At 35.9% G+C, this 24,534-nt stretch overlaps 1 protein-coding gene across 3 annotated transcripts; it reads right to left on the bottom strand.

Annotated features, from left to right (window-relative positions):
• Nucleotides 1–8,209: 8,209 nt before the first annotated feature.
• LOC121315991 (vascular endothelial growth factor A-like) lies at nucleotides 8,210–23,917 on the bottom strand. Of its 3 annotated transcripts, XM_041250652.1 has the most exons (8): nucleotides 23,214–23,907; nucleotides 21,334–21,376; nucleotides 18,432–18,628; nucleotides 17,576–17,652; nucleotides 17,262–17,294; nucleotides 15,707–15,778; nucleotides 12,031–12,162; nucleotides 8,211–9,770 (listed from the first exon to the last, which is right to left on the bottom strand). In XM_041250652.1, the coding sequence occupies exons 1-8, from the start codon at nucleotides 23,277–23,279 to the stop codon at nucleotides 9,752–9,754; spliced, it is 639 nt and encodes a 212-aa protein (XP_041106586.1). In that variant the 5' UTR covers nucleotides 23,280–23,907; the 3' UTR covers nucleotides 8,211–9,751. The 3 variants fall into 3 exon arrangements, with proteins under 3 accessions (XP_041106588.1, XP_041106586.1, XP_041106587.1); XM_041250653.1 differs by lacking the exon at nucleotides 15,707–15,778 and having other exon boundaries at nucleotides 8,212–9,770; nucleotides 23,214–23,903; XM_041250654.1 differs by lacking the exons at nucleotides 12,031–12,162; nucleotides 15,707–15,778 and having other exon boundaries at nucleotides 8,210–9,770; nucleotides 23,214–23,917.
• Nucleotides 23,918–24,534: the final 617 nt, after the last annotated feature.

Below are 24,534 nucleotides of genomic sequence, written 5' to 3'. Positions count from 1 at the left end.
GGCGCCGAGCTTCCCCAGTAGCCGATTCATATGTTCGTTCAGTCCAGCTGCCATCTCAGCCCTCAGGTCCAGCTGTTCTTCTGCCTCTACTTTCGGTATCCAAGTTCAGCCAGTTGGTCCCATTTCCTTCCACAACCCCCATCTAGAATCCTCAGCTTCTCTAGATGCTATTTGACTCAATCCTACTCTCAGTAACCTCCTTCAAACTGCTCAGCATTACTTGTCTGCAACCCTCACCCCTTGTTCAAGTGTTCGTATTCTACAGCCTGCTTAGTGTCTTCAACCTTCTGCACCCAGAATCGAATAATAATAGCCCTTCAATCAAAACCGGATCCTGGCTCTCATCGTCCGTGCTAGGGAATCTCTCCACCTCCCCCCAATATCTCCATACCAGCATTTCACCTGACCCTCTGTGGGATTCTTAAGAGTTTTGCCTGCCTCAGCTTCCTGTCTGTTTATATCAACATACATTCTCCATTTGCTAATTTCCACTCTTCAGAAAAGCCGCTTCTCCCCCTACAATGATTTACCCATGGAGATCAGCTGCCTCTCGGCTGCCTTCCATGCTTACTCCATCACTTGGCTGCATACCTCATGACAGATCAATTCAGCGCGGTCGGTCCACTCACCCGTCAAGTATCAAGTCCCCTATCCCGGGGCCACTAGAGGTTTTCCACTAAATTAGACTCAAGGGTTTTTTCCCTCTCCACTGAGCAGCAGGTATGCACATAGTCACTTCTGGTCTTTTTTTAATGTTATGCGCTGGCATTTGCTGTCTGACACACAGTAATATGAAAAAAATGTTTTTTACTCCATTGATTAAGTAGCTGGTGTAAACGATGTAGGGGTGATTCAGGAGTTTTTTGGATGAGGCAGGAATGTTTATGAGAGTGGAAACTGTGAGCATTGGAGTGAGTAGGGGTGTGATGGTATGGTAACCATCAAAAAATATACCACGGTTATCGTCATACCATGGTATAATGTCATTTTTTTGTAATCTGATTTTAAATGGCTATTTAAAGAAATATACTGTGGGAAAAAAAAAAAAATGACTTTAAAGTTTTAAAACAAATCTTAATGTTAAATTGCTGCAGTTCAATTTCTGCTACAAAACTTGTTGAGAAAATAAAATGTTTCCATCAATTTGAAAAACAAAATATTGCAGCAGAATGTCTGTATTTAATTATACCACACTAATAATCACCATTTGCAAATGAAAAAGGTGCTATACATTGTATAAGTAATCAAATTACATTTTTTTAAAATAAATTTGCACACACCTAACACACATAATGGAATATTGAATGTGTAAATAAATAAATAACATATGTTAATGCATTTACAGCAAGTTATTTTAAAAAGAAGGAAGTTTGCTAGTCAGTGTACTGCCAACAGCAACACGACTGCGTACTTATTTTATTACAGTATAAAACAGAATAGCAAGGCAGACATGTTGAGGTTATGAAGATTTTCATTTTAAATCAGCAATGTTTATTAAGCAATCAAACACGGTCTAGATCTGCATAAAAGAAAATTCCGCTAAAATCAAGTAAAAAAAAAAAAAAGTGGTGAAAACGCGCTTTGTGTGCAAACAGCCTAATTTTCAAGAGGCCAAATAAAAACTAGGTTGCAAAGGGGGTAGTGTATCTACACTAATACAGTACAGTTTACACATGCTACGTAGAAACAGAATTAGATTTTTTGAGAATATATTCTGGGGTAGACAGGTATATTACTTACACAGCTGTGTTTTCTTTATGATGCAGTATGAATACGGTACAATCTTGGCAAAACCAAACATGCAATGCAATTGTTTTGTTTAGCTCTGGGCCAAATTACGCAGCTTCTTAAAATTAAAATTAAAACGTATTCTGTGTACATCACAGAATTTATAAATGACAGTATAGAAACTACCATGCAAGTGAAACCACTTCATTCATGAGGCGTGAAATAAATAAAAACGTGCACTATTATACTTTCTTCAAATTAGTGTCCACACTATTTTCATCTACTGTTTGCACAAAATCTCACCCAGAGTTTATGCTGTACTGTAATCCTAGAGTTTATGTACATGTTGTCAGAGCCCCGGAGTCTCTCAGCTACGACTGCTACCAAAACATAGTAAACTATTTTTTTCGATTGTTTTAACTGTGGTGTTCTATAAGTTAGTGATGTACTTTTGAGGTTTGCCATCCTACATCACAGTTAGCAGAAGCATAATACAGTAAATGTCATCTCTCGCAGCAGGTGCTGAAATGACCAGTGATAGTTTGAAACCAGGAACGCCCGCCCTTGCATAGTATTGCTTAGTGCCAATTGGTTGAAATGCTAAATGCCAGAACCTGCACGGCAATGGGCTGAAACAGTTGCTGCATCACTGTCTTGCTCATTCATAAACTAAAATTATCGGGAAAACAAACAAACAAACACACCCAAAAATGCCAGTGCAGCTCATCAATGGGCAAACAGTGAATACAAAAACGAGCCAATATCGTAAACTCGGTAATCATGGTATAGAAAAATGGTTGCAGTTTCAAAACCATGGCAGTTTATACCACAGTTTACTGTAAAACCAGTATACGGTGACATACTTAGGAGAGTGTCACTTGTGAGCTAGAAGGCAGGTAGTATTGGAATGTGCATCGCAAGTAGTGCACATACTAATAAAGTTGCATTGTCTGTAGGAGCAGAAACCAGTACTGAAATTATAACAGATTTGTCTCCCCCTGGAGAATTTAATTCTGCACCTGTATTTAACTTGTCTTGCATAAGGAGGAGCTGAAACATGCATAGGAGTAGTGAAGGATGCTCTGTTTGGGCAGAGAGATGTTAAGTGAGCTGTGGAAGCACTGACCCCACATGTGTTGGCTCTGAGACTGCCGACTATTCTATTAACCTTGTGTGCTACAGACGTACCTGGTACGTCCTAAAAATTGCTTTCCCCAGTGCTAAGGACATACGTGGTACATCCAATTGAAATACATGGTAAAAAATGTAAAAAATATGGATTGCCGTTTTTTCACTCAGGGTCGCTCATTGAGGAGTTAATACATAACATATTCAGTTGTGGCTTTAATTTTAATAATTTTAATAATAAAAAAGTTTACCTTTGATTAGTAGCTGTTTTATTGACCTGTGTTTCATGAAATTAGCAGAAACATCGGCCTACTGTATTTGACTACATCTTGTTTAGTTTATATGAAGGTAGAGGAAGATACTGTTTTTGCTATGTAGTTACTGTGCAAGAAACCTTGTATCTCAGAATTGTTGAGTCTGGTTTAGTTGGTGTTGGAGAGAAAATAGTCTAGTGCAGTGGTTCTCAAACTGTGGTCCTGGGACCTTTGAGGGTCTGCAAAGGTTGCTAAGGGGGTCCCAGGAAATTCTGGACACTTCTGTTTTGTAAAGCAGCATATATATGTAATGCACAAAAAAAATATTTTACTGTTATGATGAGAGACAGGTCTTACAGACAATTTGCATAAGGCGTCTACTTTCATTGTAGTACTTTCTTTGTAGTTTGTGATTTTCTTATTCCTTAGTTTTTAGTTGCGGGTCCCCAGTTTGAAATTGTTTTTAAAAGGGGTCTCTCAAATAAAAGTATTTGAGAACCTCTGGTTTAGTGAGTTTGATTTCATTTGCACTATTTTACATTTTCATCTATTTGACAAATTTTTCTAAGAATATTATTTTTGTGATCTCACTATTTATCTATTACTTGATACATTTGTTATATGATGTTCATTTTTCTACCATTCATCAGATTTTGTTTCCAGGTCATTGGATTTTTTTCCTTTTTTTTAGTTTTTGTTTTTTGAAATAATGGCTTTAAAAATGTCTTCTCTGTAATAGTCACAGGAGTTTAGTTCAGCTCTTCGGTTAGAATATACAGAGCTAGCACGTCTGAACAAAGAGAAGGCAAGGATGAATTCTCCCCATTACATTTTTTTAATAATCTGGAGTCTCTGGATTTTAAAGTAACTGATCTCCACAATCCACATCTCTGTGATCCAGAAACTCCAGAAACTCTGATGTCGCCGTCAATAATGAAACAGCCTTCTGCGGATTTCTACGATGTGGCGAGATCACGTGCCAGATCTAGTCATTCGACCCATCCTCGGAACTTCTGCATAAGAGATCATTGCCAATCCCAGGTCACGTACTCCTTACTTTTAAAACATTCAAAAACAGAGAAAAGAAAGATGTGCATGTTTATTTATCCCAAACACATTGTATTATTTGTCCTGTTTCTGCTCTTTCCAGCTGTCTGTCGCTGCATCCGGCGGCCAGCAACCAGGATCCTGTTTCTCACCCCAGCGGGGATAGTCGTGTCCAGGAACTGGCTCTGCAACCACCTTCGTCGGTGTTTCCTTCAAGCTGGGCTTCCTCCCGACAACTACTCCGGACATTTGTTCAGGATCTGTTCTGCAACTTCTGCTGCTTCCAGGAACATCACTCCTCACCTATTCAAGGCTATGGGGAGATGGACTTTTGGTGCATACAAACTCTACATTCAGAAGAATGTTGCAGACTTATTATCGGCAAAAAAAATGTTATGTGGCTAACTGGATTAGTGCAGTCAGTATTTTAGAACCCGAAGGAAGGGTAACCCTCTGCCATGGATTCCCTAAGATTTCCCCTTATTTCTGGTGAGTAGGGGGGTTTTCCTTACCTGAGCACTGAGTGGTTTAGATCTGCAGGGTGGGGGTGGCTTAGGTTGCCTTGTTCTTTTGGGGGGAAGGTGGCCCGAGTGCCACTTGTCCTGCTGCTGACATCCACATAAATCACGCATACATATCATACCTGTCAGTATTGGGCAGTGTTTAGCTCCTTGAACCAGGCAGGACCAAAGTAATAATCATGCTCTATTTCCATTATATCATTCTATCCTGCATTTGTCAGTCTGGGCTATTGATCTGTCGTATAATTTACTTTACACATTATCAATGAACATTACCCACATTCCTCAACTCAGGTGATGGTTAACTATGGAAACAATTTGTGGCAGCCTTATTTATTTTGGGGGAAGGTGGCCCCAAGTGCCACTTGTCCTGCCCGCTGGCCGAGCCATTCTTAATCACTGTATTGCATTCATCTCAGCTCGGCCAGCATAGGGGCGGCTATCGCGCTCCAATGGATAAGGCCATGGGCCAATTGTAATGTGAATGTATTATGTCTGTCGGGTATCATGTTCATGTTGGGCATAACTGTTTGCCAATTGTTCATGTGCCATCAGGCATATCTTTCACAACCAATAAACTGTTAATTTTTCTACTAAATGGATGTCTTCTTTCTGAACTGACAGTTTGGTACTGACCGAAGATAATGTGTTGGCAAAAGGCTGCGTGAATGATTTTATTTCGTTAAATATCAGGGAGTTCTGTTGCTGAATTTCATTTGCTGGCTGTAGGGATTACTTGCTCTGATACAGACTGCCTGTTGTCTGGTTGGAGATGCTGAACAGCGGGGCACTGCTGAAGAGATTTAAGAGAAAAAATTGGTTCTGCTGAAATGGAACTGTAATAGAGAAGAAAAAGATATTCTCGACCACACCCTGCTGGTATTGCACTGGCATTTTTAAGGAGGGTTTTTATTAGTTTGTTTATGGTCCAATCCTTCTGAAACAGTCGCTCGGGAGGAGCATCCTGAAGCCGGAGATGCTTGGATCTGCGAAGGTTAGGACCTTGGTTGGCAGGCAGACATGGAGAAACTTGAACAGGAGTCTGATCAGATCCAACTGAGATGAGGGAGAGGGAGAGAAAAGTCAGGGGCTGGAGGGACCCTGGTTTGAAGCTGGAGGAGAATGGACTGGTATAGACAGGAAATCAGAAGACAGATGCTGTAAGTACTCCATTGTGCTTGATTAATAGAAGTTGAAAGTCTGAAATCCACTTAGGCTTATACCAAAAAAAAAACAAGACAGCTAGATAGGGGTGACTGATGGCTCAATAAGGTAGATTTAATTGACGAAAGATGATAGGATGCAGGTGGGCCTAGCTCCACCTACCGAACCACAATTTAGGTTAATATAACATTATTCAGCAGGATTCATTCAACTTTACGAAGCAAAATTAGTTAATTCTATAAGCTGATGCAAAACTTTTGGCCATAGCTGTATATACAGTACATTTTCTTTTTAGGTATATTGTACTGTACTTGTGTAATACAAATTACATACACACAGATCTGCATAAAAACACATTAATTTACTGTTATTTTGAATATATTTATCTGAGAAACTCTTTCACTCTTGAAGGCCCAGTGCAAAGAGAAATGGTTTAAAACTATATCGGCCAGCTCCCCAGATCTAATGCTTTTTGCCTTGCACTGGTTTCATAGTAGGGCCCAGTAGTTTGAAATGCCGAGAAACAAGAGACCTTTCCAGCTATATCCAGGGCCTATTGTTCTTTGGGCCGAAAAAGCATTTGGAAACCTTTCAGACAAAGTGAACAATGCAAAATGTGGTTGCAAGACCTAAAGAGTTTAAAATCTTTTATTTTATTATAAATAATTTGTCAGACTATAACAAAAATACTTTATGAACAGCTTAAATTCCCTTTGTTTATTTGCCATATAATTTAGTTCCCTGAAGAGGTACATCAAGGCTTATTCTCAAATAAGTAACAAAAAATAAAAGGAACAACTGGTATTTCCAACTTGTATGGACAAGGTGGGATGTGTTTCTTTGATGAAGCTGATATTACCTTGAGTGGAAATTATGTTATTCCTGCCGCAGTGAAAAGATAAGAATGTAAGCAACTGGTATTTTTGGCACACTTACTTAACTCACTGTAGTTTATGAAGGAAAGGACAAAGAAATCTGAAACAGACTATCCAAGAACAAGAAAAAAAGAAATTGGATGGAATTAATTTTCAGGTTCAATATTTTCAGAGCTTTGGCAGTTACTGACTTTCATGTATGTAAATCTATAGTGTAGATGCCTGGCCTTCAATATATCCCCGTCGTAGGGGATAGTTATCACTAGCATCAATACCCTAATACAGAAACTGTACACTGAAATCTGTAATTGCATCTTGTGCTCTTGTTGACATTGAAAACCCCCATTCCACGATAGTGTGCTTTTGGAGTTATGACGGCTCATAAGAGCTCACAAGAAAACATCACAATACTTTCCTAAGTTTAAATTGTGTCAGCATGCAACTTTGTGTGCTGTGTGTTGCATACTTTCTCACTTTAAATAGAAAGCAGCAGCTGAATTGTGCTACAGGACAATGTACACATATTGTGGTAAAGAATAACATGCACACCACCAGAAGGATTTGAAGTTTTATGCCATACAAGGGCATAGAATGAAACTGCATCCTATTCACATGTACATTTTCTTTCAGCACAGTCTTGTACCAAGTGCATGTGCTAAAACATAGCCTTATTCTACCAACAAGACCCTTTTGATGTACTGTGTGCTGATATGTTTATGTATTAATAGTATAAGGATTACTATTCCTTACAAATGCAGTACTTATATTGCAGAACTTTGAGTGTTATAGTCCTGCAAACATAACCACAAGGACTACAGCTTTAAAAAATGCATCCACAACTATAAACACTCAAGTCTGTTTTCACAAACCTGAATAAACACTACCCCATGTTGACTTAGATAAAGTAGTTCACTAAGGTTATTAGGTATTTTACAAGCATCTGGTCTTAAAACAATTTCCCTAAAATATTTTAACCTTCTCTATTATGACCCAATTTTAATGTCCTGTTTTAGTGTCTTCAGCATCTAGTGATGTTAAGAAGGAGGTTATTAAATGAACATTGGGGGAATCACCAGCAGGGACAATATTGCGTTATAGATGTGCAATATCAGATCCACCTGTTTCGATCATTAAGATAGACCCCTTAGTCACAAGTTCTGCAGTCAAGTAGACGAACTTTCTGACTGAATAAAACAATTTTCAAACATCCCTTATAGTTTTACCTCTGTATGTAAAAAAATAATTAAAGTACAGTTAATTGGTATATTTTCGAGAGGCCCATTTTTTTTAGATTTACTCGTAAAAGTATCCCACATTGGCAGCATTGTCCAATCTTTGCTATGTAATGTATACATAATATTTTACAGCATTGTAATAGTTCGTCTGAAATATGCTTTATAAGCAAATTAATAATACCAGTAAATAACAATATTTCAGACACATTTTTAAAAGATAGACCTACAAACAGATATTCACTTTTTTTTTTTTAATACAAAAATGATGCTTTAAAAATAAATAAGTTTACTAGGTACAGAATAACATTTACTAAAAATATGTGTTAATATTTAAAACATTTACCACGTAGAGCACCAATAAATATATTAATGTGACAAAATATGCTAAAAATATGGCTGTACAGAATAGCTGTTTCGGTTTACTGCCAGTAGAAAGTAGTGTTTATTATGAGCTACCATTTGAGGCACAGCTCAGACCAAGTAAAAATGCATAGACTACTGATAGATGCCAAACTTGCATGCACTATACACTGAAATAGCTGACACACAACATGCAGTGTATGCAATTTCACTATACAGTGTTAGCAGTTGTAGTAGGCAGCTTATAATTTTTCAGTGTGCAGCATATACAGTTTGAACAGGCAGTATACCAGTATTCAATGTGACTTTGTAACACTGCCATTAGATCATTTATTAACTGTTTTATTACAAAAATTGTCTTTTTTGCTTTTGGGGCAACATTATGCATTGGTTTAGGGGAAAAAAAAAACAAAAAAAACAAAACATCACTATTAGTGTAAAAAAGAAACTGAAATTGTGTTCAGGAATGTTTAAGCTCATGTATAACTAAGAAGTGGGTGACCCTACCTTAACAAAAAAAAAATATATATATATATTAACACTGCATATAAATAAGATGAAATTAAATATGTACACAAAGAATACTGAATATTATCTAAATTATAAATTATCTGTGTAAATTGTCTACTACAAAAGGGATATTAAATATGCAAATACAGATGTTGCTTTTTTAAATAATTCAATAGTGTGTGAAAGGCTTTCTTTGGAAAATAATCATTTCGAAGCTAATGGTTATAGAAGGGCTTAGTTTGCTACTAAAAAGTAAAAGGCCCTTCTCTGACTAAAGAATCAAGAAATGTCAAAATGTATCCATATCTACCCATAATTAATATCCCTTTAAATATTTTCTTTCTGTCCTATCTTTAGTTAGTTGTTACAGCCTTCTTTCGTGAAAGTAGTTCTTAGCCCAGATTCCACCCTCCTGGTTAGGACCAGAATAAAGCAGGAAGTGACATCTAAACGGAGTTCCATGTTCAAACACTTCCTTTGGACCTTTGAGGGGTTTAATGTAGGCCTCACAAAGCATTTTGGTGTATTATATTTCCCACACAAAAGAAGCTATTCATCAAAGAGTTCAGAAGAATCGTTGAACATTCTCAGGCACTCTGTTCGCGTTGACGTTCTGTTATTCTTTTGCTCGTAGAGTTCTCATTCTGTTGTCTATATCCACAGCAGACTGACTGCATCCAGTGAAAAACATTTAAATTTGTCATATAAAAAAAAAAAAAAAGTCATCCACCCAGGATGACTGGTATTTTTTTAGCAGCAAAACAATTCATTATTTTAATTATATATTAATATTTTGAAAATATACAACAGGATGATTTTTTTTTTCAACAATGTTTCCAGGGAATGCTTTTCCAAAGGAAAAAAAAGGATCAGAATTCAAAGTGCTGTGCTATGTATATCCTTCATGTCATGTCCATTTTAACTTCCTCTCATCTTGGCTTTTCACACCTAGAATGTAAAATTAGAAAGTGGTTAGACTTGTCACAACCACAACCTTCAAGTGACATTTATTATGGAGATCAACAAGTGCTCCACTTCCCTTAACCATCTGATTAATGCCCATAGCACAAGCAGACACATACTCTAGGCTGAGAAGCAAGCAAAAATGACCTGTACTAATAGGGATAATAGGGGGACATGTATTAAGGTCGACCAACGCAGCGCTAAATTGGTGGAGTGGAAATTAGAGTTCTGCCATGGCACAAATTTGACCCCAATGTATTAACAGAGGAAAGGCATAAGCTTCCACATTAAAATGCTACGGGTAGAGCAGATTAACAGACAAATCTGAAAAATAGTGCCTCCCCTCCAAATGGACTACCTCACTGAACAATAGGTCGGTCATTTGGAGAGGCAGAAATGACAGTTCAAAATGGGCTAACCTGTGTTTTGAATAAAATGTACATGTTTTAACCCACTAAAGTCCAGGTAGCTCATCTGGAGAGACAGAAATTAACCATGCTGACAAAGTGTCTTGACTTTATATTATTATTATTATTTGACAGATAAAACCAAATATACATAATGAAAAGGATGACTCAGTGAACCAAGTTTATTATATGACGAATACAAACAATTGTACATAATGAAATAGCCGATATCGAGCGATAATTTTATCCTCAGGAAGATCATAAAGGGGAATGCGGACCCTGAATGCTCTCCCTTCTCAGTACTCTCCCTCTTAGTCCCAGGTTGTTCAGGAAGGTTAGGAGCCTGTACTCTCTGTCATAAGAAATATGTTATGACTGCTGCCATAATGCTCTTTCCTATCAGCTGCTTTCTGACTTTTTCTTTTCGCCCAAGTAATATCAATTTGAAATGGGTCTTATTTGTGGACCCTATATGGGCTGGCGCAGCTGATCTGCCACTACATAAATCAAATTTTAATATCACAGACAGACTCATTTACAAATGAACTCCAGCTACAATATGCCCATGCATATAATTAAGGCTTGACATGCCAAAAAATACATGGCTAATGAGAGGCGAAGCGCATTGCATGGTGGAGCGCATTTTGGCGGTGCTAACACGGCCTTAACTTGCCAAAAGTATCATGATACATACAGGGCCATTTTAAGGTCGGCCTAAACTTGGCACTATGGCCTTAATGCCATCGCAAAAGCTTGATACATGTCCCCCATAGGGTATTAGACAAACAGAAAGATTTGGAGCAAATGCAACAATTATTAATTTATTACTCAAATGTATATCACCTGAGGTAATCCTTACACAGTATGCATTATATAATCAATATTTGGTGTGCGTGTGTGTGTGTGCATGCGTTTGTGAGACAACTAACCATTACATTTTATAATTTTCCATAAGCTTTTGTGCCTATAGATTAAATACCACAGCTTTCAAACCCACTTTGTCACCAGGGCTACTGAACATTTTAAGAAAGAAAAGTAAACAGCAATGCAGAAGACAAACAAAAGGAAGTCCAACTTCTACCAGATTTAAAGGTACTCCAGCAACTTGTTGTTACAAGCATGTGTGTTATAAACTGTTTATATAACATTAAAACTCACAGCTGTAGGCAAACACAGTCACCCTTTGACAATTCTAAAACATGCAATTCACAAAACAGGTTCATACATGTTGAATTATAGTATTGGATACCTTAGGGAGCCATCACATTTATATTAAAAGCAAGTATCGGTCTCTTGATCACTTGCAGTAGATAGCTTATTCTGTGCGGCTACTGAAACACGATCACATGACCTATATTAGTCATAATATCTGTAAAGCCATCCCAGTTGCTTCAGGTATATGATATTATGTACCTGGGGTCAGATTTTTCCAAGTGAATGTATTATAGAGTCATAGTTACATTTGTGGGGTGGCTGTAAACAAAATACACATATTAGTAGTTATCTGCTGGCTCCAAATAATAGGAGTTCCAATTTCTTTTTAATAATCTCATTACACCCTCCTTTAAACCTGGTAGTATTGGAAATTCTAAAGCAAGAAACTGACAGCAGGTGTTAGGGTGAAGCAAGCTTTTGGATATTGTTGTGAGGATTCCACAGATTGTGAATGCTCACTACAAACAGACAGGCAACAAAAGTGATCCTTGTTAATACTAAACAAACAAACAAACAAACAGCTTCAATGCCCAAAACATATAACAGACACATAATATCTACATGATGGCAAAAAGCAAGCTTTTAGAATTTTTGTCATCAAGTTTTTGTTTTTAGTAACAAACCTGCAAGTTCTTTCGTTTAACTCAAGCTGCCTGGACTTGCAACGCAAATGTGTGAATTTGCAGGAACATTTACAGGTGTGTGGATCCTGTACAAACAAGTGTTTTCTTCTCTCTGAGCAAGGCTCACAGTGGCTGAAAAAAGGCAAAAAAGGAAAAAGAGGTCTAAGCTACAGCGCTTTAGCAGAGAGAGAGAGAGAAACACATGCAATACACCCCCTTAACATCAAGCACACCACCTCCACGAGGCAGACAGCACAAAGAATACATTTCCTACCAAGTGTTAACTAAAGAGGTTAACAAAGCCATTCTTATAAACCAAAAGATGATTGAAAGTGCCTCACACCATTTTGTTTTTAGCTTTTTAAAATAAATTAAACAGAAATAACTGTTGTATCTGGTGGACGTTCTATCAGTGAACTGTCACTGCAAAGGAAAAGGGTCTGTCATAGTTTTATGATTTCAGAATTCAGTGCAGCTATGCTAAATTCCAATCTGTGAGTAGGAGCAATTTTGTTTTGTTAAGCCATGATTTGGGAATTTCAAGAACTGAATAAAATGTATAGAACACAATAAAAGGTGTTTACAATATTTCAGCATGCTTTAGCACAGTGAAATGGACAGTTTATATTTGTGCATATTTATTTTTAAAAAGCTAAAGTGCATGTTTTCCCAGCATGGAACCTCTGGGGCAATAAACTGGCTTGCAAATAAAAAAAGCATACATTTCCTGATAAATTAGTAGCAAACATATTCAACAAAGGCCATATCTATTAAGCAGCAAAACACCAACAACCCCACCCATGAGACTATGAACCAAAATAATGTTCATATTCAATGTTGTATTTACATCATGTATATCAGGGTAATTGTGTAGCCACCTAATAATACACTGGGAAAGGGATTATTATAAATATATAGAGGGAATCAGAGTCCTGCATTAGTTTGGGTACCTGCGGGTGACATACAAAAAACAAAAACGTTTTCTATCCTTTCAGCGTGCTTGTCTGTACCCCTTTCCCTATTAACGTACATGAAGGTAAATGTACCGGTATTTCCTGCACTAAAGGAGGAGGCTATTAGGGAAGAGTCTGTTGACTAAGCAGTGTTGTTCTCGCTTGTTTGATCCATCGCAAGATCCTTTACCATGCCTGCTTGGTAATATTAAAAATGCCTGTGGACAGGGGGCTCCCAGGTGACGTATCCAACAAAGGTGCACTGCAAGGATGTGCCCTATAGCCTGGGGATCGCAGGTTCAAGTCCAGGCTATGTCACAGCCGACCGTGACCGGGAGCTCCCAGGGGGTGGCGCACAATTGGCCGAGCATTGCCCAAGCAGGGAGGGCTTAGATCAGCAGGGGACTCCACGGCTCACCACACATCAGCAACCCCTGTGGCCAATAAGTGGAGCCTCCAGATCTGATTTGTCCTCCAGCATTATAGGTCTGGTGGCCTCGCTGTGGATCCACAGTGCAAAAAATGACGGATTAGCAGGAGCATGTTTTGGAGGACACGTGCTCCAACCTCCATTCCCCAAGTAGGAGGTTGCAAGCAGTGGGCCAAGGATACAGATAACAATTGGGCACACTAAATTGGGGAGAAAACCAGGGTAAAAAATTGGAGATGACTAAATGAAAAAAAAAAAATGCCTGTGAACAAGGTAAAATAAAAGATAGCATACTGTTTATATCATGTAGTGGATAATAGTTTGAGAAGTAAATCAGAAGTATGGAATTCTTTTGGAATCATAGTGAACGAAAATCATGAACATGCAACTGGATTCATTGCTCGTAAAACCTGTCATTATGTTTTTGTGAATGACAACCACAAAACTGGTACATCTCTATGAAAGCACAGGTGTAGCTCCCTTTCAACTGGTGGCACAAAAGAAATAGACAGGTATTTTACAGTAACGTAAGTATAGATAATTAAGATGTTACGATATTAAAATATATGCAGACCACTAGAGAAAGCTATCATGCTGTATAGCCTATTGAATAAACTCAATCTGTGGTGAATGGGTTTGGGTCAGGTTGCAGGTCTATTAAAGTGGGTCGGGTCGCAGGTAAGAAGATGGTGGTGCAGCGGGTTTGGGTCATGTTCTGTAGTAGCGGGTCTGGGTCGGAAGTTAGTCATAAAAATCAGACCCACGCATGACTCTGGGGGGAATCACAGATATAAAATACTATCAAAGTTCATACAATGAGTTTCTTAGAGAAACCATTGTATGAACTATATACTTAGAACGATATGATCATGTGTATATTTTATCTGTAGAAATATAACAAACACAAGAATCATTTGTTATGTGCTTGTAGGCTTTTGTACATTCAAATTCATTTTTAAAAAGACCTTTAGTGACTTTCAATACAAGTTGGACCAGCTTCTTCCCAGTAGGGGGAAATGGTCTGCTAACAAGGGACGAGCCTGATGGGCCAAATGGCCTTTTCTCGTTCTCAAACTTTTCTTATGTTCTTATGTACATGTACCAAATCAATTGTCTGCTCTCATGCCAAATGGAAATTTTGTTTAAAAAGATGGCTCTGTCAGTGAGAACACTCCTTAACATACACAACTAAATAAAACTCAACATATTCTGTCCTTAAAGATGCAGTATCTTTTAATGCATTATTGTATTTCACAATCCAAGTAAAAATACAATTCCATTATTATTATACAATGTAATTGAAATAACTTTACAGTCAGTTTAATTGCTATATCTGAAAGCCTTCCTTTCACATGAGTAGTTTTCCTGTTCAGACCTTGCTATTGGCATTCATTTTGTATATTTCCATATACTTTATTTGGGGGTCTGAAGATGCTATTCTATAACATTCATTAAAAAAACAATATGCTGAATTGGAAAAATAAAAGTGTTAGAATCTAATATGTCTGATTGTCTGGTGTATTTCGACAAAAAATAGCCAACTACAAGAAGGTCTAATGTCTGTAGACATGAAGATACCAAAGATTTCAACATCGATAAATGGCATTTTGCTTTAGTCAAAAGATGTTGGGGGAAGGTTTTCCATGAGAAAACAAAATTATATTATTGTGCAACATAAAATATTTGACCTTTAAGTGACATTTGTGGCATCATGCTCTCTGAAATATGTATTTTGTAAGACATCTTTTAGTTTGTAAACCAAGGATTGCATACTTAATTCAATCCCTACTATTTAGTTCTATATAAAGAATTACATCCTCAACATCTACTGTGTGCCAATATTTTTTAAAAAAGAAAAATCCAACAAATAAAAAGGTTACAAAAATTACTAGCTCCAGTTTAAGTCCTACATCTGTAACAAAATATCTGGATGGGATAGAAGAAATATGGTTTGCACAAATCACCAGACACAGACAAGGACATCTGTAGAGAATAATACATCAACAAATGTGATTCTAACAACTGTGTGTGATTAGTATTGTTCACCATATTAATTTAAAATAAGAAGAAGCCATGATCAGTGATGTCAGTATCTTCTATGTTCACTTTATGAACCAAAGTGCTACAAACATAGCCTAGTGATTAAAGCCATACTGTAACCCAGTGTATTAAAGCATCAAACCAATGAAGGGTGAATTATAGGAAATAAATAACCTCCTCCCAAATTAACTTAATAATCAAGAGTGAAACACTCAAGTGCAATTGTGGCGTAGAAAATGAACAGCTGACATACAAGTTGGGCTTTTTGTCTCTGTTTTTCTTTATTTTTCTTTTAAGACCTTTGCCCTTGCCTTTCCTGGGTTTTCTGGAAAATAAAAAGAACGCAAACATCTACAATGTATAGGACAGTTTTTTTTTTTTTTTTTTTTTTTTTTTTAAGCTCATCTTTCACATACATACATCTGTACAGTACAATGTGTCAGTGGCTTAGTTAGAATACACAAAGGGTGAACATACAATATATAACCATAGTTACTATCAATACTTAGACCTGTTTATTTTAAATTTAATTTAATGTTTATGAAAGCTGAGAAAACTAGCTACAGTCAGGCACAGTGTGGACAGGTGCTATTGCTTTGTGAGCGCATCTCAACCCTGCCATTCAGAGATTGACAATTCTACCAAATTGTGAACTCACTTTTGACCTGAGCTGGATTACTAACATCCCAATGAAAGCTTTCACTTAACATAGCAAAGAAAATCTGCTGTATATTCCATGTCATGCCCATATAACACTGCAATGTTTAATGTATTCTATGTAATGCCCTTTTGCTTATGCAAATAAATTAAGATTGACTAAAGATGGTTTCAATAAGTTATGTTAATGTACAGTGCCATAAACATGACATTTACAGATCTACCTCTTATAACTGTGGTGCATTCTGGGTACATTGTTTTCAGTGGGCAATTTTATTCAAGTTCAAAATAGGACAGGGGCCATCAGATCCATTATTCTAGTCAAACAAGTTCAGCAATAATATCTCAGTCTTCCAAACTAAACCAGAACTCTTGTCTTAAACCAGTGTAATCAAGTATGTTGCACTACACTTAATCAACGTGCATTTTTGCTATCCTTCTAACTATGTAGAACTGTTGGGAACGAACACTGTTCAATATCATAACCTATATCATGCAAAAAATGCCTTAGCTAGTCTTTGTTTATGTTTTTAATACTTCTATTTTAGCAAATCACAAGTAACCCTTTGAATAAAAAATTGAGACACAGTGGTTTTACGCAAATAATTTATAATGACACAGTTTGATTTCAACAGTTGGTATCAGCATCCATTTTATTGTGATTCGCTGAGATTATAAGTCAGATCGGACTAGTCTGTCATACCAAAAACACACTTTAACAAACGAAAGAAAGAGCTGGCCTTTTCTTTTGGTTAATGAACCGACTATAGTAACCCCACATAATGTCATCTAATTTTCCAAATGCCATTAAAATATTCATAGATGAGTGCTTGTTTAAAAAGGAATGCAAATACATACTATTCACAGGTTAAGAGAATTTACAGTGATAACATTTACACCAGGTTATATTATTATATATCATATCTTTTTCAAAACAAAAGATACTTCACTTCTGACAACATTTTTTGGAAAATGTATTTTAAATATACACTCAAATCTTTGGAGTAAATTTTCATAATTGCTTGCGTATATTGCCTCTTCTGTAGTATGAAGACGCAAGTCTTAATAGATACATGTATATTATATGCTGTGAATCCTCTACCCTACCCCCCCCCCCCCAAAAATGAATGACATAATAACCTTTTACTTACTTTTCTTTTTTTTCTTTGACATCTTTCTTTGGTCTGTGAACAAAAAAAAAATAATTATATATATATATATATATATATATATATATATATATATATATATATATATATATATATATATATATATATATATATATATATATATATATATATATATATATATATATATACATACATTATACACACACACACACACACATATATATATATATATATATATATATATATAAGACAATGAGGCTACAAGGCATATTCCAATTCATAATTCTAAATGTTTATTATGCTAAAACGACCCTGGTATTGTGAACGTGTCTTACCTGCATTCACATGTACTATGCTCTGTGAAACTCATCATTCCTATATGTTGACTATGATGCGGTTTGATTTTCATTATCTAAGAAAGGAAAAGAAGAAAAGACTTTGAGTTTTATGTAGACAGCAGCAAAGTATTATCTAAGCTCTTGCTCTTTTTTCCATAGCTCTCACCTCTAAATATGGCCCCTCAGGCATTCACATGAACAAATCTGGTATAATATTTCCAGCAGTAAAGCATTTTGATTTATCTGTGGCTTCCGTTTTAAGCTTTAATAACCAGTTTTACTAGGACTTGCAATACTAGGTGGAGTTGGCATTTCCCTTCAACAGTGGCTAAAATATACGGAAAGGGGAGTTATTCTCTCAGAAAACCTCATTTGAATGTGGCCATAGGATTTATGCAGCCCACCTCTGGTGTATCAGTTGTAAATACAAACATGTAGACACCATAGTTAGTTAGAAAATCATGGGGCGCAATGGTTCCTTCTCTGTGAAATGCAAGAGAGTTGTTCAGCGTCCATTAACATTACGTTTTTCTCTTCTCAGAAACTGTTATCAGACTCTCCATGTGAAACTGGATTGAGATGAAGCAAAGCTCATTTGACATACAGTAGGCCCCACAATCATCCATAAGATCAAACTAAAATACTACATGTACTAAGTAACAATAGAAAATCACTTCTTATCTCATTCAGTATATTACAATTCTTATTATAAAAATAACCTAAGACTTGAATTGTCAAGGTGTGTGTGTGGGGCGGGGGGTGGGGGCTCTAGGTGGCTACAAGCTAATTTGCTTTGGTGGTCTCAAGTAAACAAAACCATGAAGTATTAATTTAGCAAACTTTCAGTCCTTACCTCCATAGTTACATTGTGCGTTTCTTTTGGGACACACTCTAAACTTTCATCACTACAGCAGCCTGCGCATCTCATGACTGGTACGCACGAAGGCTTGAAAATGTACTCTACTTCATCAGGATACTCCTGGAAGATGTCTACTAAGGTCTCTATTGTCCGACAATAGCTTCTCTCGTAGACCTCCAAAAACGTAATAACTGCAAATAAAGAAGAAAAAAAAAAGTTTTGAGATTATTTGTTAATAACTTTCACTTTTACCTTTTAAAAAATAAAAAATAAAAAAAATATTCAGCATAAACAATACAGGTTTGACACAGGATCATATAACAGGTATACAAATTGACAAAGGCAAATGCATGAAATACATAACTAGTTTACTGCTAATGCAAGGCAGAGAAAATATCCCTTTTTCAACACAATGAATATACCGTGTGTATGTATGTATGTATGTATGTATGTATGTATGTATGTATGTAGTATATATATATATATATATATATATATATATATATATATATATATATATATATACACACATACACACACACACAGTATATTCACTCATTGTGTGTGTGTATATATATATATACACATACATACAGTGGCTCTCAAAAGTATTTATCCCCACTTGGACTTTTCCACATTTTATTGTGTTACAACATGGAATCAAAACGGATTTAATTAGGAGTTTTTGCCCCTGATCAACACAAAAAAAGTAACACGCTAAAGTAGAAAAATATCCCAGGAGTAAAGAATACATTGTCTAGGCCTTACTTTACCCCAGTGAATTAACTACAAAACAAAGGATACCAAAAAGCAGTTCAAGTTAAATGTTTTCTTTATTCGCAAAATAAATAGCACATAAAGTTTACTTTAGTATTTAATATTAAATATATGTAATATTTGCTCAAATATTCAGATATTTGTCCCAGCACTAATGCAAATATGAATAATTTCTGTAATACCTGTTTACAGTTTAATAGCCAAGAATAACTGTTTACATATTACAAAAAAAATAAAAAATACAAAGATATTCTTAATAAAAAATACAGTAACATAATAGTTACCTGAATTTATTTTGGGGAATGCCTTAAAATGTCTATACTGTTTTCAATAATAGGCCTATAAAAAGTAGAGAAAAAGTGGATAATTTGTGAAGGTCTACTGCCAATTCAGTTGCATAAAACTGAAACTAATGCCTAAGGTTCTTGGATAGACTGCTGGTTTTTTAAACTATTTATACTTTCAGCTTGGTTATCAATATCTGAAAAAAGTAAATTAAAGGTGTAACGTAAAAGAAGATTTACCATTTGACAGTAGACAAGTATTATATTTTCAATGCCTGTTTCTGACTCCTGAGCATGTTTTTGTCTTTTGACTTCATTCGATTTGATTCGCATCAGGTCAGACCTCAGTGAATATTTAACTAAATGTCATTTTAGGTAGGTCTACTTTTTAAATCTTTTTTTGTGTGTTTCATTATCAGTCTACAGCAAGAGGACATCACTCATAGTATTATATAACAATCTAATTGTAGATTTAGCATTCTGCCTTGTTATTGTGCAAAAGAAGCATCTTTGTAAAAAAATAAATAACTAAATAAATAAGGGATATTCTCTCCTCAGAGTCTGAGCAATTACTACCTATGGGTGTAATAAAACAGTTAGTTTGGCCCAGTGTACATACAAGACTGTTGGTTTAATGTAAATAATAATCATGTATACAGTGTCATCGTTTTTCAGTTCTTCCAGAACAATTATTACAATCATATGAACTTGGGTTTATTTTGACAATTCGTAAACTAAAGCTACAGTGTTCCACAAAATCGATTCCAATACAACTCAAGATGTCTGTACACCATCCCTTCATTATTAAACCGTGCTGACAGTAGGTTAGTTTCTTAAATCTAAACTAATCTTTCAACTACGCCACTTTGTAAACTTCTGGTATTGCTTTCAGCAGTATGATGTTATCTCAGACCTCAAAAAAGACCTCTAACTAATTTAAAGAACATATAATCAGCAAAGTCTGCTGCACCCTGGAATGCTCCTCTTACAAGTGTTTTACCTTTTAAACTAATGTATTTGCCACCTTGCAAACTGACCACATTGTTAAAACATAAAATCACATGACATGTTTTCCTAACTTTTTTACATCAATGCCAGGGCTAAGAGTGTGTTTTTTTTCTGATAACAGGGCATTTTAGTATTGTTTTAATAAGTAGAAGGGTGATATGGACAATTAGGCAGAATAATCATTCATTGTTTTAATTTCATATCACCGTGAACATCTGTGATATCACGTTGAAGGTTATACACTTTTAAATACACAGATCTGTTATTTGAATTGTCAAAAATGTGCCAGGTGTCAGTCTCTTTTCAACCTGATAACATGTCCCTCTGTTTGTTCTGCTTTTGCTTCTGTAAATGGTTAAGCCTGGCTTTACATCACAGAAAAAAAAAAACCTGAAAGTGCATTCTGAGAGTTGCTTCTGGCCAAACGATTTGGCGAGTATAATTTGGAAGCACACTTGGAACATTATGACTTTTATAACGGTCAACCAAGAGTGTTACTTTAGCAAAACAAATCTAATCGAGTCTTCAGTGTTAGTAATATTGGACTATAAACTGATTTTTAGAGAACGGCTGCCATGTGCACCTAAAATCCAACAAACGTTTCGACTCCTACCTCCCCCAATTCTTGCAAAAAGCACTTTCATTTAAAACGTCACCTAATCCTACCGACTTCCAAAACCTATTCGGTATGTGTCCAGAAGATGGCAGTAAAAGTCGGGCATTACTAAATCTGTGGCCTCTGCCTCTTCTTCCCATTCCATTCCCTTCAGTCAAATCAGAGGTCCCGAAGACGGTCATAATACCTACTAACAAGAAGAAAGTTTTACCTTCATTAGGTTTCCTCTCTCCATCTCCGGATATGTGAGCAGTCTGTGAAAAATATCAACAGTCAAAACTCGTATATTGGCAGATGCGTACTAATAGATATTATCCTACGATAGTTCTCTTAAATTAGATTTTAGAATCCATAGTACTGCACAGTATTTTAAACTCAGTAACTCGGCACTAGTGCTGCTGCTACTGTACCCACAATAATGTAAAGTGTGTGTGTGTGTGTGTGTGTGTGTGTGTGTGTGTGTGTGTGTGTCTGTGTGAGAGTGTGTGTATATTACCGCAGTTCATTTTAAAAGGCGTTTTGCATGCATTTTTTTTTTTTTACCTACTTTTTTTTTTTTTTTTCTAACGTGGAACTCTTATTATATAATGCCAAACTTTAAGATAAACTTGACGTTTAATTAATTGATAATATATATTATATAGGTGTTACTTTATAAAAGTAACATAGCTTTCTCTGCACCATTTGACCTGCTACCTGGCTATAACACTAATAATAAAAAATGCCTTTCACTTGGGTCGAATGAAAAGTTGGCACTGCATTTTTTTTTTCATTACTTTGGAATGGCTTCACGCATCTTTGTCTAAAGACGTGTCAATGAATTTAGTCAGCAGTTTTTTTTTTTTTTTTTTTTTTTTTTTGCACATATTTAGTTTTTGTGACTTAAAAGCACGCAGTTCCTTAGTTCCAACTTTAATGACTGTAACTGGGTGCAAACGTATGGCACAGTGAAATCATTAAAATAGTGTGGAAATAAATAAACTATACTTCATAAAAAAGGATGTTATCCAAGCTGTATATTTTTCTGTGTCTTTGTTGATTTTCTGAAATTATTTTATTATTGTGGAAAGTTCCCATTTGTGGACTGCTCGTTATTGCTGTTAGATATCTCATAGAAGGTCTATATATTTAAAAAACATATGGTCCAATTAATATTACGTTATCCTAAAAGATTGTTAGTTTATGTTCTTGTGTATTTTCTTTTTAGGAACGATAGTAAACTATTGTCTGTGGCAAAGGCGTATGAATGAATGAGACCAGCCATCACATAGTTGTTGTAGTATTCCACCCCCAAGTCTGGTCGGTCTCTATGGAAATGTCTAATTTACTGCAAAACCATTTCCATTCATGTACAGTTAGTTGACTTGTAGTTTCATTTTAATAACATTCAAAAGTTTTTTGTTTGTTTGTTTGTTTGTTTGTTTTTTTTTTTTTTTAATTGGACAGTAAATCTGAATGAATCAGATAGACTATGTAGCCCACTACACCGTTGTGAGAAAAACGTTCTATTGTCAGCATTATCCGTTATATTATTATTATGCTCGAAATACTTTAAAATAAAAGTAGTAGAAACAGGTTTTCTTAAGATTGCCATATATATATATATATATATATATATATATATATATATATATATATATATATATACACACACACACACACACACACACACACACACACACACACACACACACACACACACACACTTTTTTATTCAGTATAGTTTGGATTTAGATTAATAGTCACGTCACGTGCAGACCTGGCTGATACAAAATTTGACATTACAAATTGTTACTGTGCCTTTAAGAAACAACAGTTTATGTGGCTGGGAAGATCGTTGCTACTATTACTAGAATTAAGACTGCAACGTTTTTCCTCAAAAAGTAAATAATTCACACGAATTCACTGAATTTACAAACAAAACTCCTCAACGTCAGCATTTCATTTCACGGTAAAGTTTATGTAAAATGCTAAGTCTGATTGTTTTAAAGTATGACCTACTAGGAAATTTCCAAGGACAATCTGTTTCATTATTGGAAGATTAACAATATTACTATTTTCTTATCTAATGAAAATTTAAAGAGTCCTTACCTTTACAGTTGAAATATATAGAAGGGCAGCCAAAACAGCATGTAGTAAATTCAGAATAAAGTTCATGATTGTATTCCAAAGGTGAATGTCGAAGTTTAAAATATTGTACAATAAAGCGTGTTTCTGCAGAAATAAATATGACGAATCTGTAGAATAAAATAAAACTAAGGCTATGGCAATAGTAACTCCATATCCCGCCCCACTATCCTCGAAGCAAGACCTGGAAATATTATAAAGGTTGTTGTCGATGTCTGTCGTATGAAATGAATCAGATCAAAATGCCTGAAAGGTCACCTTATAGTGTAACAGTCTTCTTTCACAAACTGCTTATAATATGGGTTCAATCCATAATTTACAGAAAGCCCATACTTGAAGTTTCACCTTCTCATAATAGAAGTTTCCATCGAAACTTTCACAGACGTCCAGCAACTTTTAGCATTTCTTAATGTGTTAAAAAAAATATATATTTCCAAGGATATGAACCAACAAAACCTTCCGTTAAAAAATCAATAGGCGTGCAAATCCAAGAGTTAGAAACCAATTGTATGTTATCCACTTGTTAGATGACACAGCAGACAATTATTTGTACTTCAGATTCAAGCCGCTTTTTCTGTAGCCTTAAACCGTGTGAACAACTCTCACAGTACTGTGCTTGTGAAGCTTCTGGCTCAGTCTACTTTTTATGCAAGCTGCGATCATTGGACCTTCAACAAAAAGGGAGGAGGGGAAAGGCCAGAGGGGGTGTGGTGTGAAAACAATTTATGGTTCAGAGTGACAACCCCAGGTAACCCAGCTTTACTGGTAAAGTGAGAGCTGCAGTTGTCTAGCGCGGATTATCAGAAAGCAGAAAGTTGACAAGGGGTGTAGTTGAAAGTAAATAATGAATATATTGAGCTGTACCCGGCAGAATCCAAGAAATAGGAGGCGTGTATGGAAAAGTGCTGCCTTTTCTGATGTGAAATATAATCGTAACCGTTGAGAAAAAGGAAAGACACAAATTAAAACCAAATTAAAGAAACATACTACTGTATCTGTTATTAGTTACTTTAGAAGCACTTTGCATCAAACACACCATGCAATAACAGCATGCGATGACTGTTTTGCAAGAACACGTTTTAGGACCGTTTTGCAAGTGTAGGCAATACGTATTTGGAGAAATCTACGTGCTGCCTGGGTCTTCATCATTACGTCTTGCACTAGTATTCTCAACTTTATTTTCAAATTATTCCATCCTCTACAACAAACAGGTAGACGTTAACATAGTTGTTTATAATTTAGCGATCCCATTCAAAAGAAGAGCACAGATATATGTTCTACTAAA

This window comes from Polyodon spathula, chromosome 5 (genome assembly GCF_017654505.1).
Source record: "Polyodon spathula isolate WHYD16114869_AA chromosome 5, ASM1765450v1, whole genome shotgun sequence".
Taxonomy (NCBI): Eukaryota; Metazoa; Chordata; class Actinopteri; order Acipenseriformes; family Polyodontidae; genus Polyodon; species Polyodon spathula.
The sequence above is the reverse complement of the archived record's forward strand: the minus strand, read 5'-3'. Positions and strand labels throughout refer to the sequence as shown.

What these genes read in the sequence shown, in the direction of transcription:
- LOC121315991 (XM_041250652.1), bottom strand. Translation starts at nt 23,279, where the DNA reads ATGAACTTTATTCTGAATTTACTACATGCTGTTTTGGCTGCCCTTCTA. An exon ending in CGCACAATGTAACTATGGAG is followed by an intron (nt 17,653 to 18,431) that starts GTAAGGACTGAA and finishes TTCCTTTCTTAG; the next exon opens with ATAATGAAAATCAAACCGCA. An exon ending in GTCAAAGAAAAAAAAGAAAA is followed by an intron (nt 15,779 to 17,261) that starts GTAAGTAAAAGG and finishes TTTATTTTCCAG; the next exon opens with AAAACCCAGGAAAGGCAAGG.